Genomic DNA, 26238 nt, shown 5'->3' with positions numbered 1-26238 from the left:
TTTGTAGGCTCCTTGTTTGACAAAAAACAACCTTTTGGCAAAATTTCAGAATGACAATTAGAAATGAAAAATAATATAAACGTTGAATAAAAATTATCATTTACATTAACAGAGGTGAATGGCTGGTCATGTAATAACTATACCTGATGAATACAATGTTTTCACTGGTCTTCCCATTGATGCATTACTGCTAATCTGATCCTACATTTAAAAATGATGAATCACACTTGTAGCTTATCCATTGTTGTGTGTACATGAAAGTTACCAAACATGTTCTACCTTTTTAAAGCGCATAACACAATAACAACACAAATCCGAAAACATATTCAAAGTTCTGCAGAATTTATTTCATTCCATCAGTTTAAACAAACAGCAGCCATTACAGAAATATTTACAAGTCTGCTCTATAATATTTTTAAAATACTTTTGGAAACAAGTCGAGTGCCGCAGCTTTCCACTCGCTGTAAGGCTTCAGTTCAGTGCTTTTCCAGTCCCTCTGCTGGTTAAACCATCTTTTCCAGTCCCTCTGCTGGTTAAACCATCTTTTCCAGTCCCTCTGCTGGTTAAACCATCTTTTTCGGTGCATCTCTTCACACCTCATATCCCGAAAGAAAATTAAAATAAAATGGAAAAAAAGGGGAGAACAAACCTTCTTCAGCCCAAGCCTCAAAGTCACTGTAGCTGTGCTGAGGGGGGGGGGCTCTGGAAACTACAGCTCCCCCTAGAGGGCGGGAGGGGCACACCATCGGCTACAACACTACATACGTCACCGTAGGACACGGCTGGACGCGGAGCAGGCTCCGTAGAACAACACCGCCCAGCCTACAGACTCCCCCTCACCCCACCCCCCAGGACACGGACGCTCACACACCGAGGCCAACGCCACGACCGGTTCATACCGGTACGCACGGCTCCCCGCCGCCCGGGAGGGGGGCCGAGGGGGGCTTAGAAGGGGGTTAACACTGGTTCTTCAGCGGAGGACGCTCTCCACCACAGGGACATCCACCGTATGAACAGAGTGCGAGGGAGGAGGAGGAGAGGTGGGCGGAGCTGAGATGCTTCACCACCACCGCACGCCTCTCTCCTCCTCTGAGCGTCGTGTGCAGCAGGTGGTGCGGTTACCGGGGCCCGCTTCCTTCCTGAGGGGTAGCGTAGAGCGCACCGGGCCGGGGGGTGTGGGGGGTTACTGCAGGGAGGTCATGAAGCTGTCGAGGTTGTACTCGGTGTCGTACTGCTGCTGGTCCCACAGCTCGCCCAGCCCGTCCAGAACCGTCCGCATGGACGTCTTCCCCGCCGCCGACGCAGACGACTCCCCCTTCTCCCCCTTGTTGTCCTGCACACACACACACACACACACACACACACACACACACACACACACAGGGTGTCAGCGACGCGCACGTACGGATCAGAAACAGACGCGAATTACAGGATGTTTAACTTTGTTGGAATGTGCGACCAGAATTCAGAGTACATGCGACCACGTTGGGGTCGTGGCTCCACCGTCCACAGATAGCGGCCGTTCTGCGTGGCTTCTAGGACACAGTGATCAGGGAGGGCCGCACCTTGTCCAGGGAGAAGAGGTTGAGCAGCTGGTCGGTGCCCATGCTCTGCAGGCTGGAGTTCTCCTGGCTGATGATGGTGTTTGCGACGCCCATCTTGAACTTCTGCAGCCCCATGATCTTCTCCTCCAGGGTGCCGCGCGTGATCAGCCGGTACACGTTCACCACTCGTTTCTGGGGACACACACACACACACACACACACACACACACACACACACACACACACACACACACACACACACACACACACACACACACACACACACACACACACACACACACACACACACACACACACACACAGTGTGAGCAAGAGCGTCGTCAGCTAGTGATGGCGTCAATGCGAACAACCCTTCATGAACCGAGATCTGGAGTTTGAAAAAGATGACGATCATCATGACCACGATATCGAAAATAAGTGTTTTCCGCCTCAAGCTTAAACCGGCCGTTGAACGGCAGAAACAGACAGCATGGTTTGCACTGGTAATGGTTTTAGATTAAGCCCTTTGCTCCACTTGGGTGCATAGGCCACTGACGAATATCCTCCATTTCACTCTGCTTATGGCTTTACGCTCTCCCAGTTGAGCCCCCTGACATCACTTCCTCTACACTGTAGTTCACTCATAAGCCCTGATGGTTAAACCCTGCATGAGCAGATCTGCTGGTATAACGACGACTTCATTATTCCTCCTAATGTTGTGCATGAAATCAAACATCTGTGGTTGACCGGAACGGCGGAGGACAAGGGATGTCTTTGGACCCCCGCCACAGCCAGCGGCGTGGGTGCTGATCAGAGACAGACAGACGGACTGGGTGCTGACCAGAGACAGACTCGGTGCTGACCAGCGACAGACAGACTGGGTGCTGACCAGAGACACACAGACAGGGTGCTGACCAGAGACAGACAGACTGGGTGCTGACCAGAGACAGACAGACAGACTGGGTGCCGACCAGAGACAGACAGACAGACAGGGTGCTGACCAGAGACAGACAGACTGGGTGCTGACCAGAGACAGACAGACAGAGTGGGGGCTGACCAGCGACACACAGACAGACGGGTTGCTGCAGGGTCTCTTGAGGACTCACCTGTCCTATCCGGTGGGCGCGGTCCATGGCCTGCAGGTCCCTCATGGGGTTCCAGTCGTGCTCCACGAACACCACGGTGTCCGCCCCCGTCAGGTTAAGCCCCAGGCCCCCCACGTGGGTGGTGAGCAGCAGCACGTCGATGGACGGGTCGTTGTTGAACCTGGGCATGGCGTGGCGTGGCGGGGAGGGGGGGGGGAGAGAACAGAGTCAATACAAAGTATGAGATCGCAAAACCCAAAAAACCCCTCTGGAGGATTGGCGGAGATGAGATGGAATAAGAGGGGGTATTTGCATGTCGGCCTGACTATCATGTGACAGAGGATCAGTTCCCGAGGACTTTCTGACCTCGAGACAAATGCCCTCTTAATAAGGGCAGCACAATCCTTACAGGAAGTGAAAACAGGAAGTGCTTCTGCAGATCCTCTTGTGGACACGCGCTGCCCCGTGTCACCGGGCAGTGGCGTCGTGACCGCACAGCGTGGGACTGCCCTCTCACCTCATCACCTAAAGCAGCGCTCGGCCGTTCCACGCCCAGGTTGTTTTTAACGTCCAGATAATAAAATAAAATCAGGGATCTCCGGCTGTCACAGGCCTTAAGAACCATCAGGCCGGATTAAAGGATTGATGGCCTCCCTGTCTGGTCTACCTACCTAACCAGTGTTCAGGACCCGTCCTCCTAAAGGGCGTTCAGTCCCAGTGCTGTAGCCACTGAGCTGGTCCTGTGTTTTAGGGTAGAGGCTTTGGAGAGTGGTGGGATGTTTTCAGCTGGATACTTTCAGAAAGTGGCTGCCCCTGGCTCCTTTTACCAGACAGCCTATGCTAGCTTTACTCATTTCCTCCGAAGGCTGAACACCTGCCCCTCTAAGGTTTCCTGCCATGCTGAACTCGCACGGCATTGGGTTCCCAGACGACCACGGTAACAGAGGAAGCACTGCACGGGCTCCGGGTTTCAGAGGAAGTGGCCGTCCCGGGCTATGCGTGCATTATTAAAAGGTCGTATCAGCGATTCTAGGCCGAAACATTAACGATCCCAATCATCTGATCCTTCCTCACAATCCCCTATCCGCCTGGCCCGTAAGCAGGCCGTCGAGGAAACGCGTCTCTGTTGGCAGCCTACCCTCAGAGATCGTACACGGAAACAAACGGTACTACCAACCGCTCAAAACCAGAATAAATACTATTCCAACCAACCACCGACCAGGGGTGGTTGCAGTGGGTTTTGCGCTGCGTTTGGGATAGTTTTTACTGGATGCACGAAACACGAAGGGAGGGGTGAGCAGGCTCTGTTGGTTTGGGTTACCTGGAGACGATGCCGTGCCTCTGGCCGGCCGGCACGCTGCCGTCCAGCCGCAGGTAGGAGACGCTGGGCAGCTTGGGCCTCAGCAGGTCCTTCTCCACCATGTCCAGCATGCTCTTCAGCTGGCAGAAGATCAGCACACGGTGCTGGGCCACCACCGCCTCGGGGCAGCCCTCGGCCGCGCCGCCGCCGCCGCCCAGACCGCAGTCCACCAGCAGCTGAGGGGGCAGAGGGTCACCACCAGGGGGCAACAGGGCGGGGCCGTTTGGCCTCAAATTTGATCTACCATTTTTTCTAACCAAACCGGATTATCGTTATACATTATCATTATATATTATCATCATTATATATTATATATTATTATTATATATATTTTTCTTTTTCTCGAGGAGGAAGCCAAGGCACTGGACCGTTCAAGGCAGACCCCCCCCCCCCCCACCGGACAGGTACCTGTTTGAGTGCCGAGAGTTTGGGTGCGTGTTGGATGTCACGCAGGCTGGTGTTCTGAGCGGCCAGCTGCTCCGTGATGCGTTTGTACTCGGGGTGCTGAGGAGTCAGGACCAGCCCGGGGTGGTTACACAGCTTCCTCAAGTACTGCAGAGCCTGCAACACACACACACACACACACACACACACCTCATGATCCATTGCTCAACTCGCCACGGTGAAAGAAGGAAATAAAAACTTCCCGTCTCTCGTTTCACATCCTGTGAACGCCTTGTGGGTCAGAGGAGATGAAACGAGGCGCTGTTCAGCGCTGCAGAGTGGACGTGTGTCAGGGTTAGGGTTAGTACCTGGAACACGTGACCCGTGGCCTTCAGCTTGGGCTTCTCCTCCTCCTCCTGCGAGGCCAGAGAGATGGTGTCCTCCACGCCCACCTTGGCCCGAGACTTGGCGAAGTCCTCGTACAGCTGAACCTGCAGGCAGAGAGCGCACACGGGGTCAGGGGTCAGCCACACCCTCCCAGCACCTCCCGTCCTCCGGGGTACGGGCTGCTCAGGGTCGGGTGTGCGTCTGGATTATAACGGCTGTGTTACCGTACCAAAAGCACTCGTTGCCTTAAAATAAAACTTCAAAACCAAGTTAAGACCCTAGATGTTCTGGGCCACGGAGGTCAGCAGCATGAACGCTATATTCAAGTTGGCCCGATCAATAATCAGATTAAACAGTCAACTATCACAGATGGACATTTATGACATCCCCCGAGCTGAATCCAGCCCCAGGGTCCCGGGGGGGGGGGGGGGGGGGGGGGGGTACCTGCAGGGGGCTCAGGTTGCAGTAGTAGTCCTGGATGATCTTGGGAGGAAGATCCTGCAGCACATCCTCCTTCATCCTCCTCAGCAGGAAGGGAAGCACCTGTCTGTGGAGCGCCTCCATGGCCAGAACACCTGGGGGGGGGGGGGGAGTCAGAGGGCTGAGGACCAATCCCATTTCTACCCCTTACCCCTCAAAACACGGGGGAAAGTTAAGGGATTGGGCCTTAGTCACTAAGGACTGAGTCACAGAGGACTGAGTGGCAGAGGGCCGAGTGGCAGAGGGCCGAGTGGCAGAGGGCCGAGTGGCAGAGGGCCGAGTGGCAGAGGGCCGAGTCGCAGAGGGCCGAGTGGCAGAGGGCCGAGTGGCAGAGGGCCGAGTGGCAGAGGGCCGAGTGGCAGAGGGCCGAGTGGCAGAGGGCCGAGTGGCAGAGGGCCGAGTGGCAGAGGGCCGAGTGGCAGAGGGCCGAGTGGCAGAGGGCCGAGTGGCAGAGGGCCGAGTGGCAGAGGGCCGAGTGGCTGAGGGCCGAGTGGCTGAGGGCCGAGTGGCTGAGGGCCGAGTGGCTGAGGGCCGAGTGGCAGAGGGCCGAGTGGCAGAGGGCCGAGTGGCAGAGGGCCGAGTGGCAGAGGGCCGAGTGGCAGAGGACCGAGTGGCTGAGGACCGAGTCGCTGAGGACCGAGTCGCTGAGGACCGAGTCGCTGAGGACCGAGTCGCTGAGGACCGAGTCGCTGAGGACTGCCATGTGGCGACGCTGGAACAATAAACTTCATCCTCAAGGACGAGGGGAGGTCTGCTGTAACATGGGTTCATTAACGCCAGCGCCGTTTCTGATTGGTTCCAAATGATGTAAGGGGATGCAATCAGCAGAGAGATCGCCTTAAATTTAAGCAAATTTCTTCTGACGGATCACATTCTGAGTGTCCTTCGTGGGGGCTCAAGGTGGCTACTCTGGGTGCATTCAACCGGGATGTGCAGCAGAATCCTGATGATGGGGACGGCTCCTCTTACCGGCCTCCTGCTCCCGGGAGGAGCTCTTGGCGTCGCGGCTGGCCAGGATGGGCTTCCCGTAGCGGGCAGCAAACTGTCGCTCGGTGCCCAGGAAGCCCGGCATGAGGAAGTCAAACAGCGACCAGAGCTCCAGCACGTTGTTCTGGGGGTGGGGACGGGGAAGAAACATGAAACTATTATTATTAATGTTTATTTGAGGTGGACGTAGTAGTTACATTGGACAAACCAGATGCATTGTTTGAGTGTCTTAGCACACGTGCTGATTCACAACACTTGTCCACAGGTGGCTTTTGAAAAGATAGAACAATTAAAATAGAAAGAAAGGAAAAAAACGAATGCAAGCATTTTTACATGTTAGTTACATACATACTCTACAGAGCAAAGGTAACATGATCAAGCCATCATCCAATTAAGAACTATTCATGCGAGCACTGTTTAGATTATAGCCATTCTTTGAGTCCTTTGTTAGACAATACTCAACTTTACACATGCAGACACGCGTTAAATTAAGGTTAGGGAACTGATGATACCTGGATGGGCGTCCCCGACAGGATGACTCTGAAGTTAGCAGCCAGCTGCTTGATCGCCTTGGAGAGTTTAGTCTTCCCGTTCTTGATGACATGACCCTCGTCAAGAATACAATAATTGAATTTTATATTTCTGCAGAAAAGAAAGAAAGAAAAAGAGTCATAAAACAATGAATTGTGCGACAACAGCAAAACGCCAAGCAAACAATCAGAGAAGACAAAGAGTTGCTTACTTGAAGAAGTCGATGTCGTTCCTTACAACATCGTATGACGCGACTATGAGATTGTGTTTCTTCACTTGATGTTGCAACCTGGAAAAGAACGTGTGGGTTAGTCCCCTGAATAGAATCGGTCCACGATAGAGTCACGACTCTGAATGTTAACCGGCTCCTAAGACCTGATTAGGGTCCACGTTCACGCAACGCATTGACCACGCAGTCGCTTCGACGTAGTCGGGAACCTTTATGGTTCTGCGTCGGCTTACGCGTCGCTATGCACGGCGGTGGTAAAGAGAGAACAAATAGTCGTCTCCGTCTGTGCAAAGGGTACTGATGGAAATGACGCAGCAAGCGGACCAATCACAGCCCTAGCAGCTGTGTCACCTCGACGCAAGGTTAACATCTTTGGGAGGCGCGTGTCAGGCCCTCGACGTGAACGCAAGGAGAGTCCGCATGGAAGTATCGGGTGCGTAACCCCCTTGGGTCGGGTGAACGTGGGACCCTAATCGGCCCGTAACTGTACCTGACTCGCTCCAGCGGAGGCCCCGTGTAGTGCAGGGGGCTCAGGTACTCCTTGGGGCAGAACTTGCTGACCTCGTCCACCCAGTGGCCCGTCAGGGTGGGCGGACAGACCACCAGGGAGGGCAGGGGGCTGCAGCCCGCCGCCTGGGTCCTGGCGTACTCCTGCGCTCTGCAGATGACAATAGTGGGTTTAAGAATACCTTATCGGCACAATACCCTCTGTGGTACTTTCAGTGGGTTTACACGCGTGCCTTTCCCCGATCACTGAGCATCAACGATCCAACCGCCCTCCACCAGGCCAGTGGGAGGTGGTGCTGCTGTACCTGAGGTAGTGGTCCCCAGCCAGGATGCAGATGGACTGCAGGGTCTTGCCCAGGCCCATGTCGTCGCACAGGATCCCGTGCAGCTTGTATTTGTTCAGGAAGGAGAGCCAGTTCACGCCGTCCTGGGAGGGGCAAAGGGCGGACCAGTTAGGGGCTCCTTATGGGAGAGGTAAAGAGCGCTCGTTGTGGTTTCATACGTTCGACCGAACCCCGCACGTTACAGAGATAGAACGCGGTTCTAGGATGGTGTTCTGGGAGTAACAGAAAGGTTTGGAGGTGAAACAATCTCTTCTTTCTGTGGCGTTTCGCACCGCTGCACAAAGTGGTCTATCACTAGAGACGCAGCACGGCCGTGTCAACGAAACAGGATATAGACGTTAGTGAGAATGCTGGCACACCAGCTTGTGTAAGGCATAATAAATAAGACAGGAGAACACAGAGAAAGGGGTTGAACGTCATCTGCAGGAGGACGAGGTGTGGTTGGGCGTTGGATGAACATAGATTAACAAAGACCAGTTGGACGTAGCCCCCAGGGTTTCCCCAAGATGTTCAACATTACGGCGTACGAAGCAGTTCACTGCATCATCGGTTTTCCCCACTCAAAACGTATACTCCGTTCCACATGGCGTAGAGAATGTGCTTACATCAGACAGAAGCATCTCTACGCACCATAAACTCCTCCAGACATTACGTCGCCACGCAGACGGGCCCCGTGGTTTTAACTGAAACAGCTGCACAGCCCCATCGGGGAGGCAGATGGCGCGCTGAGCGGGGCCCTAGCCTCCCGCTATAGGCATAGCGCAGGCAGAGCCAAGCATCTCCTCATCCGTTTTAATCTGCCATGCAGTCAGCATGCCCCGTCTCTTGGGTCAACCATTAACCAGCGGAAGGAGAACGCATAAATCATTCAAGAGCTGGCGAGGGAAACAATCTCTTAAGGTATGGAGAGCACAGAGTTTCCATGGCGTGATGGATGCTAGGGGAGGGGGGAGAGGTACCCTACCTGCTGGTACTTCCGGAGCTCTGCGTTGATGGGTACGGGGATGTTGTAGTTCTCCAGCTTCCTGCTGTCCAACAGCTGCTCCAGGAAGTGGCGCTCTCTGGCCTTCTGGCGTATCAGGTCTGCAGACATGGCTGGAGGGTCGGGTATACCCGCCTGAACGAGAGACAAATAGACATCAACATTACAGGAAATTAATATACTTAAAAGAAAGAAACATGTGTACAAAAATGCATGCAGCCTATATAAACATCACAGAGACATAATTATAATAGATAGATTTTATATAGCGCTTTTTTGTTCACCCAAAGACGCTTTACAAAGAAAAACAAGAAAACAAAATGCAGAAAAAAATAAAATAAATCAAGCTGCATTCTGCGGACTTACCTCCAGGGGGAGCAGGCGGATGAGGGTGGCGAAGCACTGAGTGGCCATGAAGCGGATGCTGTCGTTGGGGTCACTCATGCGCCCCAATACGGGCACCACCAGCAGCACGATGTACGGCACGATGTCCACCTCCAGCTGCTCCATTATACCTGGGGGGGGGGGGGGTCAAGGATCGCTCTCCCTCTCTCACATACACCCCGAGGAGTGGATATTTTTTAACATTTCAGGCCGACTCAATCTCAGAACCACCTCACGACATCAGGACCGCACACGGAGACAGCCGGCCCTGAGTGTGGCTGGGAAGCACGGACTACTAGTCGTACTTATTGTGAAACCCCCTCCGTCTCAGACGGGTTACCCGGGGCTGGGGTAGGCCGGGGCAATAAAACAATTCATCATCGTATCGCGACAGACTTTTGATCAATATCAATATAAAACCTGTTCAAAAAATATCGATAAGAGACTGGACCACCGAATCTAGCAGCTGGGTTTGAAACAAACACGGTTCCATTCTTATTTACAATATCTGAGTGTGGTTCAGCGTTGTATCGACATTGGAGTGTTTATCAATGAGGAACAGCGGCAGGTCATATCAAGTGTTCAACAGCAGGGTTTCAGTCCATCATGGTCACTCAGTGGATTATTAATCAGTATGATCGTGATGTCCCTCAGCCGTCGGGCCCGGGCCCGGGCGGGGGGGCGTGTGGAGGATACAGGCCATGGCCTCGATGGCGCCCTCCTGCTTGGTGCAGTCGTCGATGGCGGCCAGCCAGGGCAGCACGCGCTCCAGGAAGAGGTGCATGGTCTCCAGCGTGGACGTCCTGCCCAGCACGGCCACGCAGCGCGCGGCCATGTGCCGCACCGCCGTGTACGGGTGCTGCAGGCAGCTGAACAGGTGCGGCAGGTGCTCCAGCAGCTGGAGGGAACCGGCGACAGACCGCGTTAGAGCCGGGGTGGGAGTGGGCGGGGTTTAAAGGGTCACGTGGCATGCCACCAGGTGGGTCATGGGACCTTTAAAAAGGTGTGACAAGCCGTTTTGAAAAGCTGCCCCTATGACATCACAGGTGGGCGTGTCCCCCTAGATGTGTGCTGGACAGATCGGCCTCCCAGCCGACCCAGTGGACTGTAGCAAACGTTGCTCATCTACCCGTCACACATCTGGGTGGACACGCCCACCTGTGATGTCACAAGGGGCAGGTTTCCCCATACGGTTTGTAAGGCTAATCCCACTCACACCTGGTGGCATGTCACGGGACCTTTAAAGATATTCCTCCTTAATGGTGCTGGGGGTCTGCCCCTTCCAGACCACTTCTACCCAGACCGAGGGTTGGCTGTGCCAGTGTGTGGCTGGCGAGCGTGTGGGCGAGCGGTCGTACCACGGGTTTGAGCTCTGCAGACATGGCGCTGGCCGTGACCTCGAGGATCTGCAGAGAGTTTATCAGCTCCTGGGCAACGGCGTCGCCGCGCTTCAGCTGGGCCGGGGCGTCTGGAACCACATGCATGACGGGGTTAACGTGGTTCAACTGGACGGCCAAAACTAGGGCTGCTGGATTATGGAAAAAAATTGTGACGATTATCTTGGTCAATAATGAAATCACGATTATTTTTGAGTTTGAAAACGCGATGTACTTATTCAGCAATTTGCTCCCAAAAAACACTTTGTAACTGAGAAAACTACACAAAATGGTCAAAAAGAACATGTTCAAATCTAAAATACAGTACAGATATGTATTGAGCTGTTCTTTCTATAAAAGATTTCATTAAATGAATATAATAACATTATATTCATTTTGTGATTGTTTGACGCTAAAATCAAAATTTAAGAAGTCAAAACAACAAATAAACATCTAAATCTTCATCAGCCCATCACCGGCATGAGTCTACAGGGCACCAGTATGTGGTCCTCTAGGATTTGTATTAAATGCATCATTCAGCAGACCATCTGAAATGGTTGATAGTGAGAATGAGCGTATTGGATTTGAACCCCTTGCTGTAAAGGTCTGAGCAGCCCTAGAGAGGCTTGGGGCTTCTGATGGAACCCCCTAGTCCCACGGTATGAACCTAAAGTACCTATGCCTTGCTTGTCATCCACAGCCGTCCTCAGAGGCCCCACCATGTTCTCCCACAGGTACGGCAGAGAGCCCGTGAGCTCGGCCCCAAAGTGCCTAGCGATAGTCGTCAGAGAGAACTCGGCTCCTCGCCTCTGAATCAGGCACGGCCTCTTAATCTGGGAGAGGACAGGGAAAGACGACGACATGAATAAAAGCCTTATTCATTTTAATATAGAATGAAAGGAAGCGTTCGTTGCCCCAAACTCAAGCCTGTATTCCTACCTCATCATTGTCTGTACCGATTCCGCAGCCTGGTGAAAAATCGACGGAGGTCTTGGACATCTTGGGGGCGGGACCCCTCTTACTGGTGATGGCGAACGCCGCCCTCTGGTGGCGGTAGAGGGTGATGATGCCTCGGGTCTTGCTGACGTTGTGGTGCATGCAGTCCTTCTCCGTGCCGACTAAAAAAACGAGAGGGGTGGGAATAAGACATGGTCATGAGGATGTTATGGCTTGAGCTGGACTTCAACCACATCCATTTGTTCCCCATCGACTCTGTAGGCCATCTAAAAGGTCCTCACTGGTGTACTTCGTTAATCATATGCATGTGATAATTAGCATTACGCCGCCCCGATAAAAAGGACTAATGAGCGGTGAGATGGCTCAGCCCCGGCCTGGGAGGAACAAAACACGTCAGGAGCGGTTCGACAAGAACCTGGATTTTCGAAAGATGTCTGCCCGTAACACAGACACAAAAGTGACGACGGGCTTGACCCGATATCAGAGCAGCCCATCGATACACCAAGGGGCCATCCCGGGTTCCCCTCAGTTTTATTCTGAAGGTGCCAGCGTTTAATGTAAACGTGATGGGTAGGGCTGGGCGATAAAAACAAAATCTCAGATTTTTTCAAAGTGAAAAAGGAAAAAAAAAATCGATTTTATTGGAAGAATAATAATGATTAACCAAAGCAAATAAATAACACACATCTCCCACTCTGCTGCGTGCCTCCGTTTAAGATGTATGAATAAATATTATGTGCTGCTGCTTAAGGTTGCCACAGACTTTAAGCAAACTCTACACACACTTATTTCAGTCCATGCTGCCATGTTGATATTTAACCATTTAGAATAAAAATAAAATAAAAAACTTGAATAGTCATACAACGCAAGTCGAAAGGAATTTGCTCAAGGTTGTTCCCCATACAAATAAAACAAACGCCACACGAAAATAGGAAACAAAAAAAAACTTTAAGGTCGGATTTTCTTTAAAAAAGAAAATCATTAATTCGAGTGACGATAGATGACCGAGCTCTCGCGACGGGACGGCGGGCTCACCTTTGAGGGCCTCGGGCGGCGGGGGCACGGGGCAGGAGGAGGAGGGCGTGACGGCGGGGTCGGCGCAGGCCGAGCTGCAGAGGTTCTTGATGATCTTGGTGTTGGGGCAGGGCTGGCGGGCGGCGCACTGCTGCAGCAGCTTGGCCAGGAAGGAGGCGGCGTAGCCCTGCACCAGGGCGTTCTCCTCGCGCTTCACGCCCTCCATCAGCGGGCGCACCAGCGGGTTCAGCTTGTCGGGCAGCGCCTGCAGGTTGACCACGGCGCAGGCCACCAACAGGTGCACGCGCAGGTGCAGCCGCTGCCACTCGGCGCTGGTCTCCTGCACGGTGGCCTGAGCCTGCTGCCGCTTGCCGTCCAGAGGCTGCCACTGCGACGGCTGGCGGGCGCAGAGCTCCGCCGTGGCCTCGGCGAAGATGCTGGTTACCTAGGAAACAAGGGATGGGGTGAGCACCGGGTTGCTCCATCTTGATGTTGGCCAGAACTCTCCGCTGGGGCACGATGCAATTAACCGTCCTTTATTTAATCAGGTTTAGTCTCATTGAGATTAAAATCGTATAGTTTATACAGCAGTACACAGTTCCAACATAAAACACAAGACAAAGTACAAGTTCAATACTATGTGCAATAGCAGTAATACATTTAGATCATCGACTAAAACATTTGCAATTTCCAATGGAGTCCGACATCAAACTCAGCTTTAAATGAAGGTACAATGCAGGTTACACATCAGGGACGTCCTCCTGTGTGGTGTGTAGGGAGGTCTCACCAGCTCGTTGGCCTGGTCGATGGTGAACACGCTGCAGTTGATGCGCTCCGGCACGTCGATGTTGGCCTCGGCCAGCATGGCGATGAGCTGCTTGCACTCGTTCTGCATGCGGGTGAAGGGGATGGCGATCTCGTCGTAGTACAGCTGCTCGGACAGGATGGCCAGCAGGCGGGGCTGCACCATGACCGAGACCACCTGGCACTCCTGGGGGGGAGGATAGAGTCATCAGGGGCTGACCGCTGCTTTGGAGCCGTGTTCACGTCTCTAAACGATTGCGACAAATATCTCTAAAGGTTGAGCACAAATTCTAAACAAAAATAATTATCAAATAGCTGAAGACAAAACATTGGTGACAGTTATTTTATGTACGCGTTTACTAGGACCTGGGATTATTGTTCCTAGGCATACTGTGGGTATAAACCGAACCGAGTTTGGAAAAGGTATTTTAAGCTACAAACAATTCTAAACGCATAATTGCGTTGATCCAAAACCACAGAACTTTCTAGAGGACCAAAGGAAACGTTGACCGACGGCCCATCGGTGACTCGACCCATTGTTCACCCAAAGCCCTGCCGAGCTCCTCCTAAACAAAGGGACGCGGCACTCTTCCCCACCTTCTGCAGGGCGGCCCACTCGCAGAGCACCAGGGCCACGGCGATACGCTGCAGCGCCGACTTGGTGTTGAGGTGGAAGAGCAGCAGCTGGCCCAGCGACTCCGCCGGACGGATCTCCTGGGAGGCGGCGTTGAGCTGCGGGTCGCAAATACATCGACAGAGAGCGGCAAGCAGCCTGCCCCGGGAGGAAGGCAGCGGAGGAGAGGAGAGGAGAGGAGGTGGACAGAGAGGAGAGGGAGCCAGAGAGGAGGTAGACAGAGAGGAGAGGGAGCCAGAGAGGAGGAGAGGAGAGGGAGCCAGAGAGGAGAGGAGAGGAGGGAGCCAGAGAGGAGAGGAGAGGGAGGAGAGAGGAGGTAGACAGAGAGGAGAGGGAGCCAGAGGAGAGGAGAGGAGGAGAGGAGAGGGAGCCAGAGAGGAGGAGAGGAGAGGGAGCCAGAGAGGAGGAGAGGAGAGGGAGCCAGAGAGGAGAGGAGAGGAGAGAGAGCCAGAGAGGAGAGAGGGAGAGAGTTAGTCACAGGTGAGATGGGTTCAGACAGGGAGGGAGGTTTGGTAGAAAGGAAAGCCAGGGGTAAAGTAGAGCAGAGCAGAGAAAGGTTACACAGAGAAAGAAGTAAAGCAGAAACAAGGGGGGGGAAGTTAAGAAGAGAGAAGATAAAATAGTCAGACGTCAGAACAACAAACAAACGCCCACACACCCCATGGCTCCGTGCCGTGCTACGGTCTGAAAGAATGCTCACAGGCTAGCTACTCCTCTACCGGGCAAGAGCTAAAGGAACACCCCACAGTACAGCCAGGGTTGGACTGTAAAGACCTGCCGAGGGATCCCAACACTTCCCTTAATGCAGGGGGACCAAAACCAGCGGACTCACTTGGCTGCGGTGAGGCGCGCGCGCACCACGACGTAATCCCTGGTGCCCTGGTCCTCCGTCACGGTCTCTGCCCCCGCTATGTACTCCTGGACCGTCTCCTTCACCTGGGGGAGCCCTCCTTGGCGGGCCTTGATGCCGGCCTTGTCCTGGAGACGGACAATTAACCAGTCAAGTCAATTCAGCCAAGGAACCCCGAGTTCCAGTCAAAATCCACTTGTGGCGTCAGAATGACTAGAGAATGACTTTGAGTCTTCAAAGCACAACATTGAGGCTTCAGTGAGGGCCCACAGAGCCATAAACGCAGACATTACTGCATCGTGGCCAGACGTACCTGCTTGGAGCGGCACTTCACCTCCAGGAGCATGTTGAGGTCGATGGGGATGTGGGAGGCCTGCATCATGAGACACAGCCAGGCGCCCATCCACGGACAGCTGGCGGCCACCACAAACTGCTGATGGGCCCGCTTCAGCAGCTCCATCCAGACCTGCACGAGGCACAGCCGTTAGGGACGCAGTGGGCTGCATGGCAGCAGACTGGGAACGGTGGAGGCCAGGTTAGGGTATTAAATAAAACACAGTACGCAAGAAGAAATGAGGGCCGCAGGGCTTCGGTTGCACTCAATCAGGGACGCGGTGACCCGTCAGGACCCGGTACTCATCTTGAGACCTTCCTCGAGCCACTCATTGAGGAGGCCAGACTGGCCCCAGACTGGCCCCAGACTGGCCCCAGACTGGCCCCAGACTGGCCCGTGTGTGGCCCGTGTGTGGCCCGTGTGTGGCCCGTGTGTGGCCCGTGTGTGGCCCGTGTGTGGCCCGTGTGTGGCCCGTGTGTGGCCCGTGTGTGGCCCGTGTGTGGCCCGTGTGTGGCCGGCTACATTGAGGTGTGGCGTACGTCACCACACCAAAGGGGGGGGTTAGGAGAGGTGTCCGTGTGCGAGGGGAGACCTTCTGAATGAGGTCCAGGATGTCCTGGTGGCTCTCCAGGATGCAGGACTGGAAGATGTGGCGCAGCATCTCCTGCAGGACGGGGTTCAACCACTGGGCGCAGTCCTGCCGCCCAAGGGAAGAAGAGCCATTAGTTCATTTAACTTAACTAATAAGTTAAGTTATCCTTTATTTATCCCTTTTAAGGGGGAAATTCTTCTCTGCTTTTGACCCATCCGGGTAGCCGGTGAACACATACACACACAGAGGTCCACACACATGGGGGTCCACACATGGGGGTCCACACATCGGGGGTACACACATCGGGGGTACACACATGGGGCAGTGGGCTGCAGCGCCCGGGGAGCAGGTGGGGGTTTCAGGTGCCTTGCTCAAGGGCACCTCCTCCGTGGAGGCTCGGGATTCGAACTGGCCAGCCTCCGGTGACCGGTCCAACTCCTTAACCAGTGTGCCACGGATTATATTAGGTTGCATTACAGCAGCAGAAACAAAGGCGGTGCATTCACCTGGTCGGCTTTGGAGAGCAGGGTGAACAGGGTCTCCAGGGCCGCCCGTCGGACCGAGGAGATGGTGTGCCTCAGGAAGGGCCAGACCCGCGGCACCAGGATGGTCAGACACTGCTCTAGGCTGGGGGGGGGACACGAGAGGAGCACCGTGGTTAAAGAGCACTGACGACAGGGGGCTGAACCACACCGGTCTGGGGGACGAGGACACACGAGAGGAGCACCGTGGTTAAAGAGCACTGACTGGGTCCGGTCGGGGGCGGGACTGACCTGCACTGGCGAACCTGGGGGTAGGTAAGCAGGGAGGACAGCAGGGTCATGATGCTGTTGGTGGAGGCGGTGAGGTCGTCCAGGTCCAGCAGGGCGTCCCACAGCGTGTTCACGATGAAGGGCACCTTGGGGCAGAGGGGAGACGCTCAGCGCGGACCAGCAGGGCGTCATATAGAGGTGGTGGAGAGGAACAGTGAGGCCAAAGTACACCACTCCCACATCCCACTCCGTAACCACGGAGACCCCTCGAGCATTCCATGTTCTCCGTCGGGATGTCGGATGCGCAATGCAGTTCGCCGCCCGATCGATCTTATATGTTGACTACAAACTAGGGCCCGACCGATTTATCGGCCTGCATTCAATTCACATATTCGTCGAAAGTGTTTAAAGTATCAAAAACTACGTTTTATATGCTTTTTTTTGTTTTGTTTTTAATCGTCCGATTAAATCGTAATCATAATTTTTCTCTGAAAATCAATCGGCATCGGCACTCAAAAATCAATATTGGTCTGGCCCTACTACAAACCATGTAAATAAACTCCCAAAGCTTTTCAAATCTAAATTCATATTTTATTGGTACTTAATGTGCAAAGTAAACAATGTACAAAGTAAATAAGGTGCAAAGTCAAACCAGGAAAAGGGATTCTGGAAATGATTTTGCCAGAGGACCAATCACAGCCCTTGCCGTCTCCGTTGCGTCAGCGGATAGTTAAAAAAATATCTTATGCTATGTAAGCCACGGAGAGGGCCTATGGCGACGGAGAGGGCTCTCCGTGTCCCCGCACAGCCCTCTATGGAGGACTATAAACCGGCCTGGAGACAGGGGAGGGGCCCGGGGCTGACCTTGTTGGGCAGCAGCTGCACCAGGCCGTCCACCACGGGGATAAGCGAGGACGCCGCCACGGCGCGGACGTCGTCGTCCAGGTCCTGCAGGCCCTCGGTGATGGCGGGCAGGACCCGGGGCAGCAGCGCCGGGATCAGGTCCTGGGACGGGGAGCACGGGCTCAGCACAAGGAGGCAACGCAGATCAACCAGAACTCAGCAAGCCACTGGGCGGGCTGCGCCCACTCTCTGGGGCGGGGCTGTGTCCCTGCCCAGGCTTTGGCCGTCTCTACAATAGCATTGTGTGGCTGGATCTAACTTGGTGGATGGACGCCACTGGGTACCCCAAAACGGCCGATAACAACTCAGGCAATAGCACACGACAATAACAGTCTTCAAAGCTTATTCTACTTTTATTAACTGTGTGCACACGTTAAAGTCAAGTTTGGGCCAAGATCAGGACTTACTAAGTATCGAGCACTAGTAAATCCCCCACTTTTCATTTAAAGCCGTTTCAAGGTTAGATTTTCCTTTATATAAGAGGGATTCAAAGTCAGCTACTGGGCATTAGTAAATGCTGCACGTGAACCTCCTAAGGTGGCACAATTTGATTGGTTCGCTATCTCGGGATATTGGGCAATAACCCATGAATGAGACCTCAAACGCGGGATATTGTTCGTCACGCTAATAAAAACCAATAACTCCTGGCTGTTCCCCGCTCTTCGGTGAATAATGGGTACATGTTATTCCCCCTCCCCATCTCGCCCTGGTCGTACCTGTCGGACGGCGAGGGCGTACTTGATCCCCAGCAGGCCGCCGTGCCGGACCTCCCACTGGTCCTCGGTGAGCAGCGTCAGCAGGATGTCCACCGTCATGGCGACGCCGTTCTCCGTCATGTGACGCAGGGCCACGCCCAGAGACTGGGCGCACGTCTCCCTCACGGGGGCCACGACCTATTGGGGGGGGGGGGGGTACAGACACTCACTGCAGGTTCCGTAGTACGAGCCCTTTGGACAGGTTAGCGTATGGTCTTCCCATCAAGGCGGTTACACAGTCTGGCCCTATTTGGCGGGTGCTTGAACCGCCATACAACGTAAGCCGTTAGGAATCTGCTACAGTGTGCTCTACAATACAACAGACCAAACAAACACCACACAAAAATAGGAAGCCGAAGAGCTAAAAAAGGAACAGATATACAGACGTAAGATATAGTTTGTTGTGGCAGGTGACGCCAGTGGAAGTTCACCTAAAGTGCAAGAGTTAGGTGATATTAGGTGCAGTGTTTCGTCGCCCGCCAGCGACGCTCACCTCGTCGGACACAAAGTCCCCGAAGCGGTCGAGAGCGAAGATGCAGAGCAGTCGGATCACGAGGTCGTCCAGCCACTCCTGGTGCTGCCGCGTCATCTACCAACGCCAAACACAAGGCGTGAATCACCAGGTCACAGGGTTACACAGCGAGGGGCAGAATGGAAACCTGCTGCATAGAAGATGGCCGCACCTGCTCCGCCGTGCTTCCCACCAGCTTGCCGCCGCCGCGCCCGTGGAACTTGAGGATTTCTCTAAGCCCCGTGCCGGCACCGTGACGGACCTGTAAGCAGACAGCATGGTTATAGTCAACCCCAAAGCCTCCCCATGTCACTGTCACCGATCAACAGCTTTACTGACACCTATGCAAACCATTTCCTCCAAATTGCAATCAACTCCGTTTAGAATTTAATTTAAACCTTCTCATCCAGGAATAGCCTGTATACAGGTAAAGCCCCTCCACCCACAATTGCAATTTAGAGATTTCGCCTAAACCTTCTTAGCGCAATTTCCCTTTATTGGCATCAAATATTGATCCAGGTACTTATCAGATGTGCTATAGATTTGAACTGAATGGCAAAAACCATCTGGTGGATGATGCTGTTTACCTCCCAGGAGGGGTTGAAGAGGTCGTTGCAGAGTTCCTCACAGAAGCTTTCCAGCGGCCATTCCTGTGTCTGGAGGAAAAGACAACAGAGCACACGTTTAAGCCTTCCAACTCCACTGTAAGGACACCTGCACCTCTGCAAAGACCAGCCTCCAGGCAAGAGTCCTTCTTAGTTTGATTTTATTTTAGGGGTAACATGCCATAAGAGTTTCATCCAAGGCAGTGCAGACGGCCTTTACCTCTTCAAGACTGCTGGAGGAATCCCGAACATTGTCGATTACGACTTTAACGTCTGATGCCGATTGGTCGATGACCACATTCGATGTTTTTCTTCGTTTCTCGTCGGGTTCGGCATCCATGCTGTCGTTACTAAAAGAGGACATTAGTACATTATGTTGGTTAGACATTTCCACAATAGTGGAATTGTGCCTTTAGTTGCGACATGCCAAGAAGATTCAAAGATACTCATATCAATGCGTCTGATTAACAAAATTATACTACAAAAAGATTGAAGGCCTGCAACACAGAAAACAAACATACCTTTTCTCATTTGGATCCATGTCTCTGGATCGTTGCTTTGCTACTAGCTTTGCTATCCGCTTAGCTTTATTCCGTTGTCGATTGCTCATGCCGGGCCTGAATTCAGAGTCAATCAACTCTGCTGCCTGCATGGGCTGAGAACGAGAACTTGGGGTGAATTTCAGTCAACTAAAATAGGTTTAGAGTTACTGTTTAAATATTGGTTATTGTAGTAGCAGAGTGTCCTACAATATATGACATACACCATTAGAAACAGGATCACTCTTATAATCTCATACACCATCAAAACGTTTAAACCCAACAGATCTGCTGGACCATGAAAAACATGCAACACGTCCGCTTTCTGGAAGATGGAGCACCAGGCGAGTGAACCGAAGTCATGTTTAAATATTCAGTGCCGCAAATGCTAGGTTGGTTTGCGTCACGAACCAACCTTCTGAACCCCAGTGCCCTGTTATGCATGATCCACAGTGTGTGCACTGAAAATCCACCCCTACACCTGCCATTTTTAGTTGTGGCTACAATGGGCCAGACAGTATAAAGATGCAGACGCTGCAGCTGAAATGAAGCACACAAATACCTAGTGTGCAAGCAAAGTGGTCTATGATGATTTATAATGTTTGTGCACAAAATAAGAAAAGGCGCCTTTGGAGATGAAACTGGGCTACTTTTCTTTTGATTTATGAGTATTAGTTCAGATATCTGTGCTTGGCTTGTCAGATCTAGTTTCACGCTGGCAGGTTAATCAGGCCATGGATTCTGCCACAATGTCTGCCGACCCAGCACCACTAAACTGTAGACAAATGTACAAACAGCAGCGTCTTCCAAGATAAACCTTTTTTTCTCCCCGCAGTATCCAAGAGTATTTTTAGACTTGGTGGCTCTTTTGAGAGTGTGGATCACCGGTTTAAATCACCAGGTGAAAAAGCTAAATATAATCTTTGCAAAACAAAAAACTAAAGTATTTTTAACCACATGACAAAGTTCAGTCCGAGATCTATTTCAGACCCAGTGGTCTACGGCGGACACTCCCTGGCTGAGAGCACATGGAGGGCCCGCCCCGGCGGGGGACTCACTGCGTGGTTGTAGGCGCTGGATCCGGCAGCTGCCGTGGCGTTGTGCTGCGTGTAGTCCAGGTCATCGTCGTTGAACAGCTCCTGGGTGTCCATGCCGATGGCCGCGCCCATGTCCAGGCCCAGCTTCCTCTGGAGGAGCTTGCGCTGGCGTGCCAAGCGCTCTTTGGGATCTACTTCCCCTGAGGAGCACAGAGGCAGGATTAAGAGGGATGGAGAGCCAGGGCAGTAACACCAACCACCTTCATGGTGGACCGCAGGGGGGCCGGGGCGGTAACACCAACCACCTTCATGGTGGACCGCAGGGGGGCCAGGGCGGTAACACCAACCACCTTCATGGTGGACCGCAGGGGGGCCGGGGCGGTAACACCAACCACCTTCATGGTGGACCGCAGGGGGGCCAGCAGGTAACACCAACCACCTTCATGGTGGACCGCAGGGGGGCCGGGGCGGTAACACCAACCACCTTCATGGTGGACCGCAGGGGGGCCGGGGCGGTAACACCAACCACCTTCATGGTGGACCGCAGGGGGGCCAGCAGGTGCTGTTGCTTAGGAAGGAGACGGAGCTCTGGCCCAGCATTCAGTCCATGTCATAGCAGAACTAGCAGTCCAATAGCAGGACTTCTTACCCAACAGTCCTACTGTGTAATAGCAGGACTTCTTACCCAACAGTCCTACTGTGTAATAGCAGGACTTCTCACCCAACAGTCCTACTGTAATAGCAGGACTACTGCGGGACCACTGTGAAGGACGTGCGCCTTGTTTCAATTTTTCTTATAGAAATATTCTACCAAAGAAAACTAATTTGTTGCTGATGCAGGCAGGCATGCAAACTGGCTCGGGGTGAAAAAGGTGAGAATGATGCGTGAGCTGAGAAAAACAAAGACCCACTATAGGGTTCCAGGTTTATACTCCGGGGAGTTTTCTTTTACATTTTTTAATGTATTAGGGTTAGTCACAAGCTAAAAAAAAATTACAGGACTGCGCACAATTACGAACAAAGCATTAATTTATTATGTGCAAGGGCAGCCCCAATAGGTACATAACTTTTTACAAAATTAAGAAAGAATATTGAGAAGAATAATAAGAGGTGGGAGGACAGGGCAATAGGAGTATGCCATTATTTATTTTTCTTCTTGGCCTGGACCAGTGTCTCAAGGGCCCGCTTTCGCTGTTTTGCAGCATGCAAAACAGCGACTTCTCTCGGCTATATCGACTAGTATGTATCAACACAACTGAAAAATTCTCTTTCGGCGCGTTTCCACCTGAGGGTGCGTTCGGTTTGGTTCGCAAAGTTGCGGCACGGTTCGCGTTTCCACTGCCAAAAGTGGGCGTGACATGGGGATAAAAACAAACCGCGAGGTATTATTCTGGACAATGGACGTGTCGCGTAAAACGTTAGCTTGGGCGAACAAGGAGGTGGAGCATGGGCCTATTAAAGAAGACAATACTTTATTAAAGCATGCAATTGTGATGTAGAACAAAATAAAAAGAAAACAAAGTGCTTGCATGATATTGAAGCCTACAGCGATCGTTACTTAACTTGTGTGGTGGTGCCTTATCATTTGTTTACCCTCGCGTTGCACTCCCATTGGCTGAATCGATGAGAACGTTTTAGATAATATACGGTCGCGGGGAGACGAAGCTCTGTTCGTTTGTATATTTTATTTACGTGACCATATTTTTGTTATGTTTGTTTTGGGAATCAGTTCTCGTCGTTCACCTTCGGGATGTTTACGTAGCTGCCGCGGCGATCGACATCCGGCCTATCATGAGGGTACCGTCTGCGGTGGAAACGCTCGGTGGAAACAAGGCATTTAAAGGCTCCGCTGGGCTCACGCTTGGCCGTTTCAGATGGTAGGCGACTTTCCGCTCGCGCTGTCGGTTGGCCACGCAGCTTCACGAGCGCGCGCATACGTTCGACGAGCACGGAAGCGACAGTTCCACGGGAGTGCGCCCACTTGTCGTGCCGCCTGACAGAATGCTGCGCCTTCTCTCTGTCCGCTCGCCTCTCCATTGAGAATGTATTAACAGGCGCTACAAGGACTCCATGGCTGGCCATCAGAACCCCCCCCCCCCCCCCCCCCCCCCCACTAGTTTGCATGCCTGTGCAGGGGGTTTGGATAAGGGAATTTCCAAAGAGGGCAGTCTACACAATGTTGATTTGAAAAACCTTTAGACACGTTTTTACTAAGTTTATGTTAGCCAATCGCATGCTTACAACCGTCTCCAGCAACATGGTGGCCAAAAAAAACATTGAGCAAAAGAAAGTGAAACGCATCTAATGGCAGACAAGTTAAAGCTTGTGTTTCAGTTTCTTTTGCTCGGGTAATTGAGCACCAACGTTATTGCACTTCAAGTGTAATCAAGCGTTTTCAACTTCTGAATCAAACTTTTTAAGAAAAGTTAACATTCTCGTTAATGTAATGGGATAAAAGATTAGCATCACAGGTCAAAAGTTGGGGATGTGCATGAGAATTCTTTAAAAAAAGTGCTGGGAGGGGCCTTCTTACCAGACTTGTCATCCTGAAGCTCAAACTCGGCCCCCGCGGATCCCAGTAGAGAAGCTCCGTGTTTGAGAAGGCGGGAGATGTCGAAGTGGTAGAAACTCAACCTGTCACATGACGGCTCTTCAGGCGACTCTTCTTCGCAACACTCTAGAAGGGCCAATCAGAACAGAGTGGCTAAATTAAGCACAACGAAGGCGACACAAAAAAGGTTTAATTAAGTCCTTGTCAAAACCGTCAGCACCCATTGTACTGAAGGCAGGCTTTAATAGTTAAAACTGTTGACAGACATTAACAACTATTTGTAAAAGGATAATCAGACTACATTGCCTAAGCGTCACGCGTTTTATGGTTTGAACATTAAAGATGATTTGGGAATGACCAGGGCAACATTTGATGGCAAAAAAAAAAACATCTCATTGCCATAAATATATCATCCATCATAAAAGGAACATCGATGAATATATAGAAACAATAAATCAGAATTGATTTTCTTAATGATGTCTTTAAGTGTATTTTTCAAGAACAAATATTTGCTCATGGATTATGGTCGCAGGACAACGCGTGATGACAGTTTGGTGCAAAGTGCCGTAAATTCCACTTAATCCCTCAACCTTGAAGGATGCTGAAAGAAAAGAGTAACCATAGCAACTTCTGTGGTCCATCCAAAATCAATCGTAAATTCAATGCAGTCGCTTTTACCATCGTTTCAAAGCAATCCTACCCAAAACGAGGATGTGAAGTGCAACATGTTTCTCGGGGGAAAGGGTGCCTTGATTGACCAGACTGCTTGATTGGCTTACCCTTCTTAGGCTTAGGGGCCGGGTCCCACTCGGGGATGTTCTTAACCACAGCTTCCACTGCCTGCCCAGCTGCTATGCGGGTGTCCCAGTTGGGACTCCTCAAATAGTTCAAAACCTGAAAAATAATAATAATGTTACACCAATGGTCACCATGTATATTATATTACTCAACACATGCTTCTTATGGATATTTTCTTTAAATTATTCCAGCAGATAGAGAAACGCTGCCTTGATATTCCTGCCTTGATGCCCAACATTGATGCATGCCGTGTTAAATTGCTGAATATGTGGAGTTTGTGCATTTGTGCAGCCTTTCTTTTGTCACTGAACAGGGATGAAGCTGTGTTGAACTAAGACTAAAAGTGTGGGGGAGTCGACAATGGTGTACAGTGACAATGGTCGATACTGAGCATATCATGGAAAAGTCATGTCCATGCTAGAGTATCGCACTGCGCACACCTTTGATAGGAGATTGTTGAGCTCATGTGGGTGGAGTTTGACCACGTCTCCGAGCTGCTGGGCTGCTGCTTTCCTGGTTACTGGAGTTGTTCCCGTGTCCAGCAGGATGAACAAACGATCAAGTCTAGAAACAGAATACCAGTATTTCCTTATTTTGTTAGCACAGTGTTGATGCAAATAAGCAACAAAGTAAATGTACTATTGCATTCAGGTGTTGGGGAAAGTGTGCTTGGGTTAATCAGTACAAATAGCATTGCATACCATGAAATAGATATTTGCATTCTACAAAATACGCAATTACAACAAGGAGAATGAGGTTTTATGTGTGTAACTTACAAAAAATGCAAGCTATCCTTTGAGCTATACACTCCCTAAAAGGACCTTACCAGGATAATGTATAGAGAGGGGTTTAAGTTAAGACTAGAAACTGGTGGACCTAGTTACTCTCATCCAAACAATACACTTTAAACCAGCCCAACAAATGAAGGGGCCAGGGAAATAATTACCATCTTAAAAAGTGTCAAACATAGACATTTCTTGATGTCTGTTTAATCTAGATAAGCTATATGCTAAATGACAGCTAAATGACAGTTCAGTCATCCTCAAAAGACAACACAAATTTGCATCCCAACATGCTTTCGGCGATCAAACAAACAGCAGGGTCATTTATTTATTGACAGAAGATCAATGTTCTGCAACAAGTGCTAAACGATGGAGAAATAAGAAGATCTCCCACTGAAGCAACACTAGCAGGTGGCCATGAGAGTAAAGTAAAGAGAAATGTGTTTCACGTCGTTTACTATGTTGATCTATAGAACGTGCGGTCAAGTCAGACAATCATTAAACATACGTGGCCTTCTAAACTGTGATCCGAGTCTATCAGACTTAAAATTACACATAGAAAGCTAGCAGGCCCAAGTCAACCCGGTCTGACCATGCCATCCTCAGCCCAATCGGAGGCTAACCGGCAACGATTAGTTAGCTAGGCTAGTTAGCCAAGTTAGCAACTCGAGCACAAATCCAAGTCAACCAGTATCAAGTGCATCTTACCTCGATACAGCCATGGTCAGATAATTCAGCTATCGTATCTCTGCTCCAACATTCAAGAGGACAGCAGAACTTTTGACTGTGTCTTGTGCTGTGTGTGTGTGCTATCTTGGACTACTTGGTGAAGTGACACGCTAGCTGTAGCCAACAAGGGCTGTGCTGCTCCAACACCTGAACCGCGCATCCAGTTCGCTAGCGTTTCATGGCTTCAAACTTGTCCCTCTTGTCTCTTCGTATATCTTCTTTCACACAATATCGTCAAATACTATACGCATATCAAAGTGTAGCTGGATTTAACCCTCAGAAATACTTGCTGATAGATACTTTAACCTAATAAGATGTAAAGAGTAATTTTGTCGCACGCTGAAGGAAACCCCGAAGACTGTTTTTATATGAGGAGCCATCTTGCATTTATTACTTCCTCCATGGCAGGCAGAAGCTGATTGGGTACAAGCAATGAGAAGAGCCAATCAAAAAGCACACCCAGAGTTAGAGCCCATACTGTCAATCAACGCGTGTCCCGCCTACATATCAT

General features: G+C 51.6%; 1 protein-coding gene across 2 annotated transcripts; it reads right to left on the bottom strand.

Moving 5' to 3' along the window:
- Window positions 1–321: 321 nt before the first annotated feature.
- On the bottom strand, window positions 322–26116 carry btaf1 (BTAF1 RNA polymerase II, B-TFIID transcription factor-associated). Of its 2 annotated transcripts, none has more exons than XM_030379123.1 (38): window positions 25707–26116; window positions 24657–24780; window positions 24198–24312; window positions 23401–23544; window positions 20889–21067; window positions 19813–19946; window positions 19512–19641; window positions 19274–19342; window positions 18859–18948; window positions 18669–18764; window positions 18137–18313; window positions 17382–17522; window positions 16539–16663; window positions 16272–16392; window positions 15766–15870; window positions 15153–15305; window positions 14822–14967; window positions 13953–14127; window positions 13339–13542; window positions 12573–12996; window positions 11520–11698; window positions 11257–11413; window positions 10563–10672; window positions 9901–10102; window positions 9187–9335; window positions 8803–8955; window positions 7800–7921; window positions 7478–7645; window positions 6970–7047; window positions 6740–6869; window positions 6210–6351; window positions 5205–5335; window positions 4742–4864; window positions 4398–4550; window positions 3951–4165; window positions 2651–2810; window positions 1566–1736; window positions 322–1333 (listed from the first exon to the last, which is right to left on the bottom strand). In XM_030379123.1, exons 1-38 carry the CDS (start codon window positions 25718–25720, stop codon window positions 1184–1186), a joined length of 5559 nt encoding a protein of 1852 aa, XP_030234983.1. In that variant the 5' UTR covers window positions 25721–26116; the 3' UTR covers window positions 322–1183. The 2 variants fall into 2 exon arrangements, with proteins under 2 accessions (XP_030234983.1, XP_030234984.1); XM_030379124.1 differs by having other exon boundaries at window positions 20889–21058.
- Between the last annotated feature and the right edge of the window lie 122 nt (window positions 26117–26238).

This window comes from Gadus morhua, chromosome 15 (genome assembly GCF_902167405.1).
Source record: "Gadus morhua chromosome 15, gadMor3.0, whole genome shotgun sequence".
In the NCBI taxonomy this organism is placed as follows: Eukaryota; Metazoa; Chordata; class Actinopteri; order Gadiformes; family Gadidae; genus Gadus; species Gadus morhua.
Note: the sequence above shows the minus strand (reverse complement) of the source record. Positions and strands in the feature narration are given on the sequence as shown.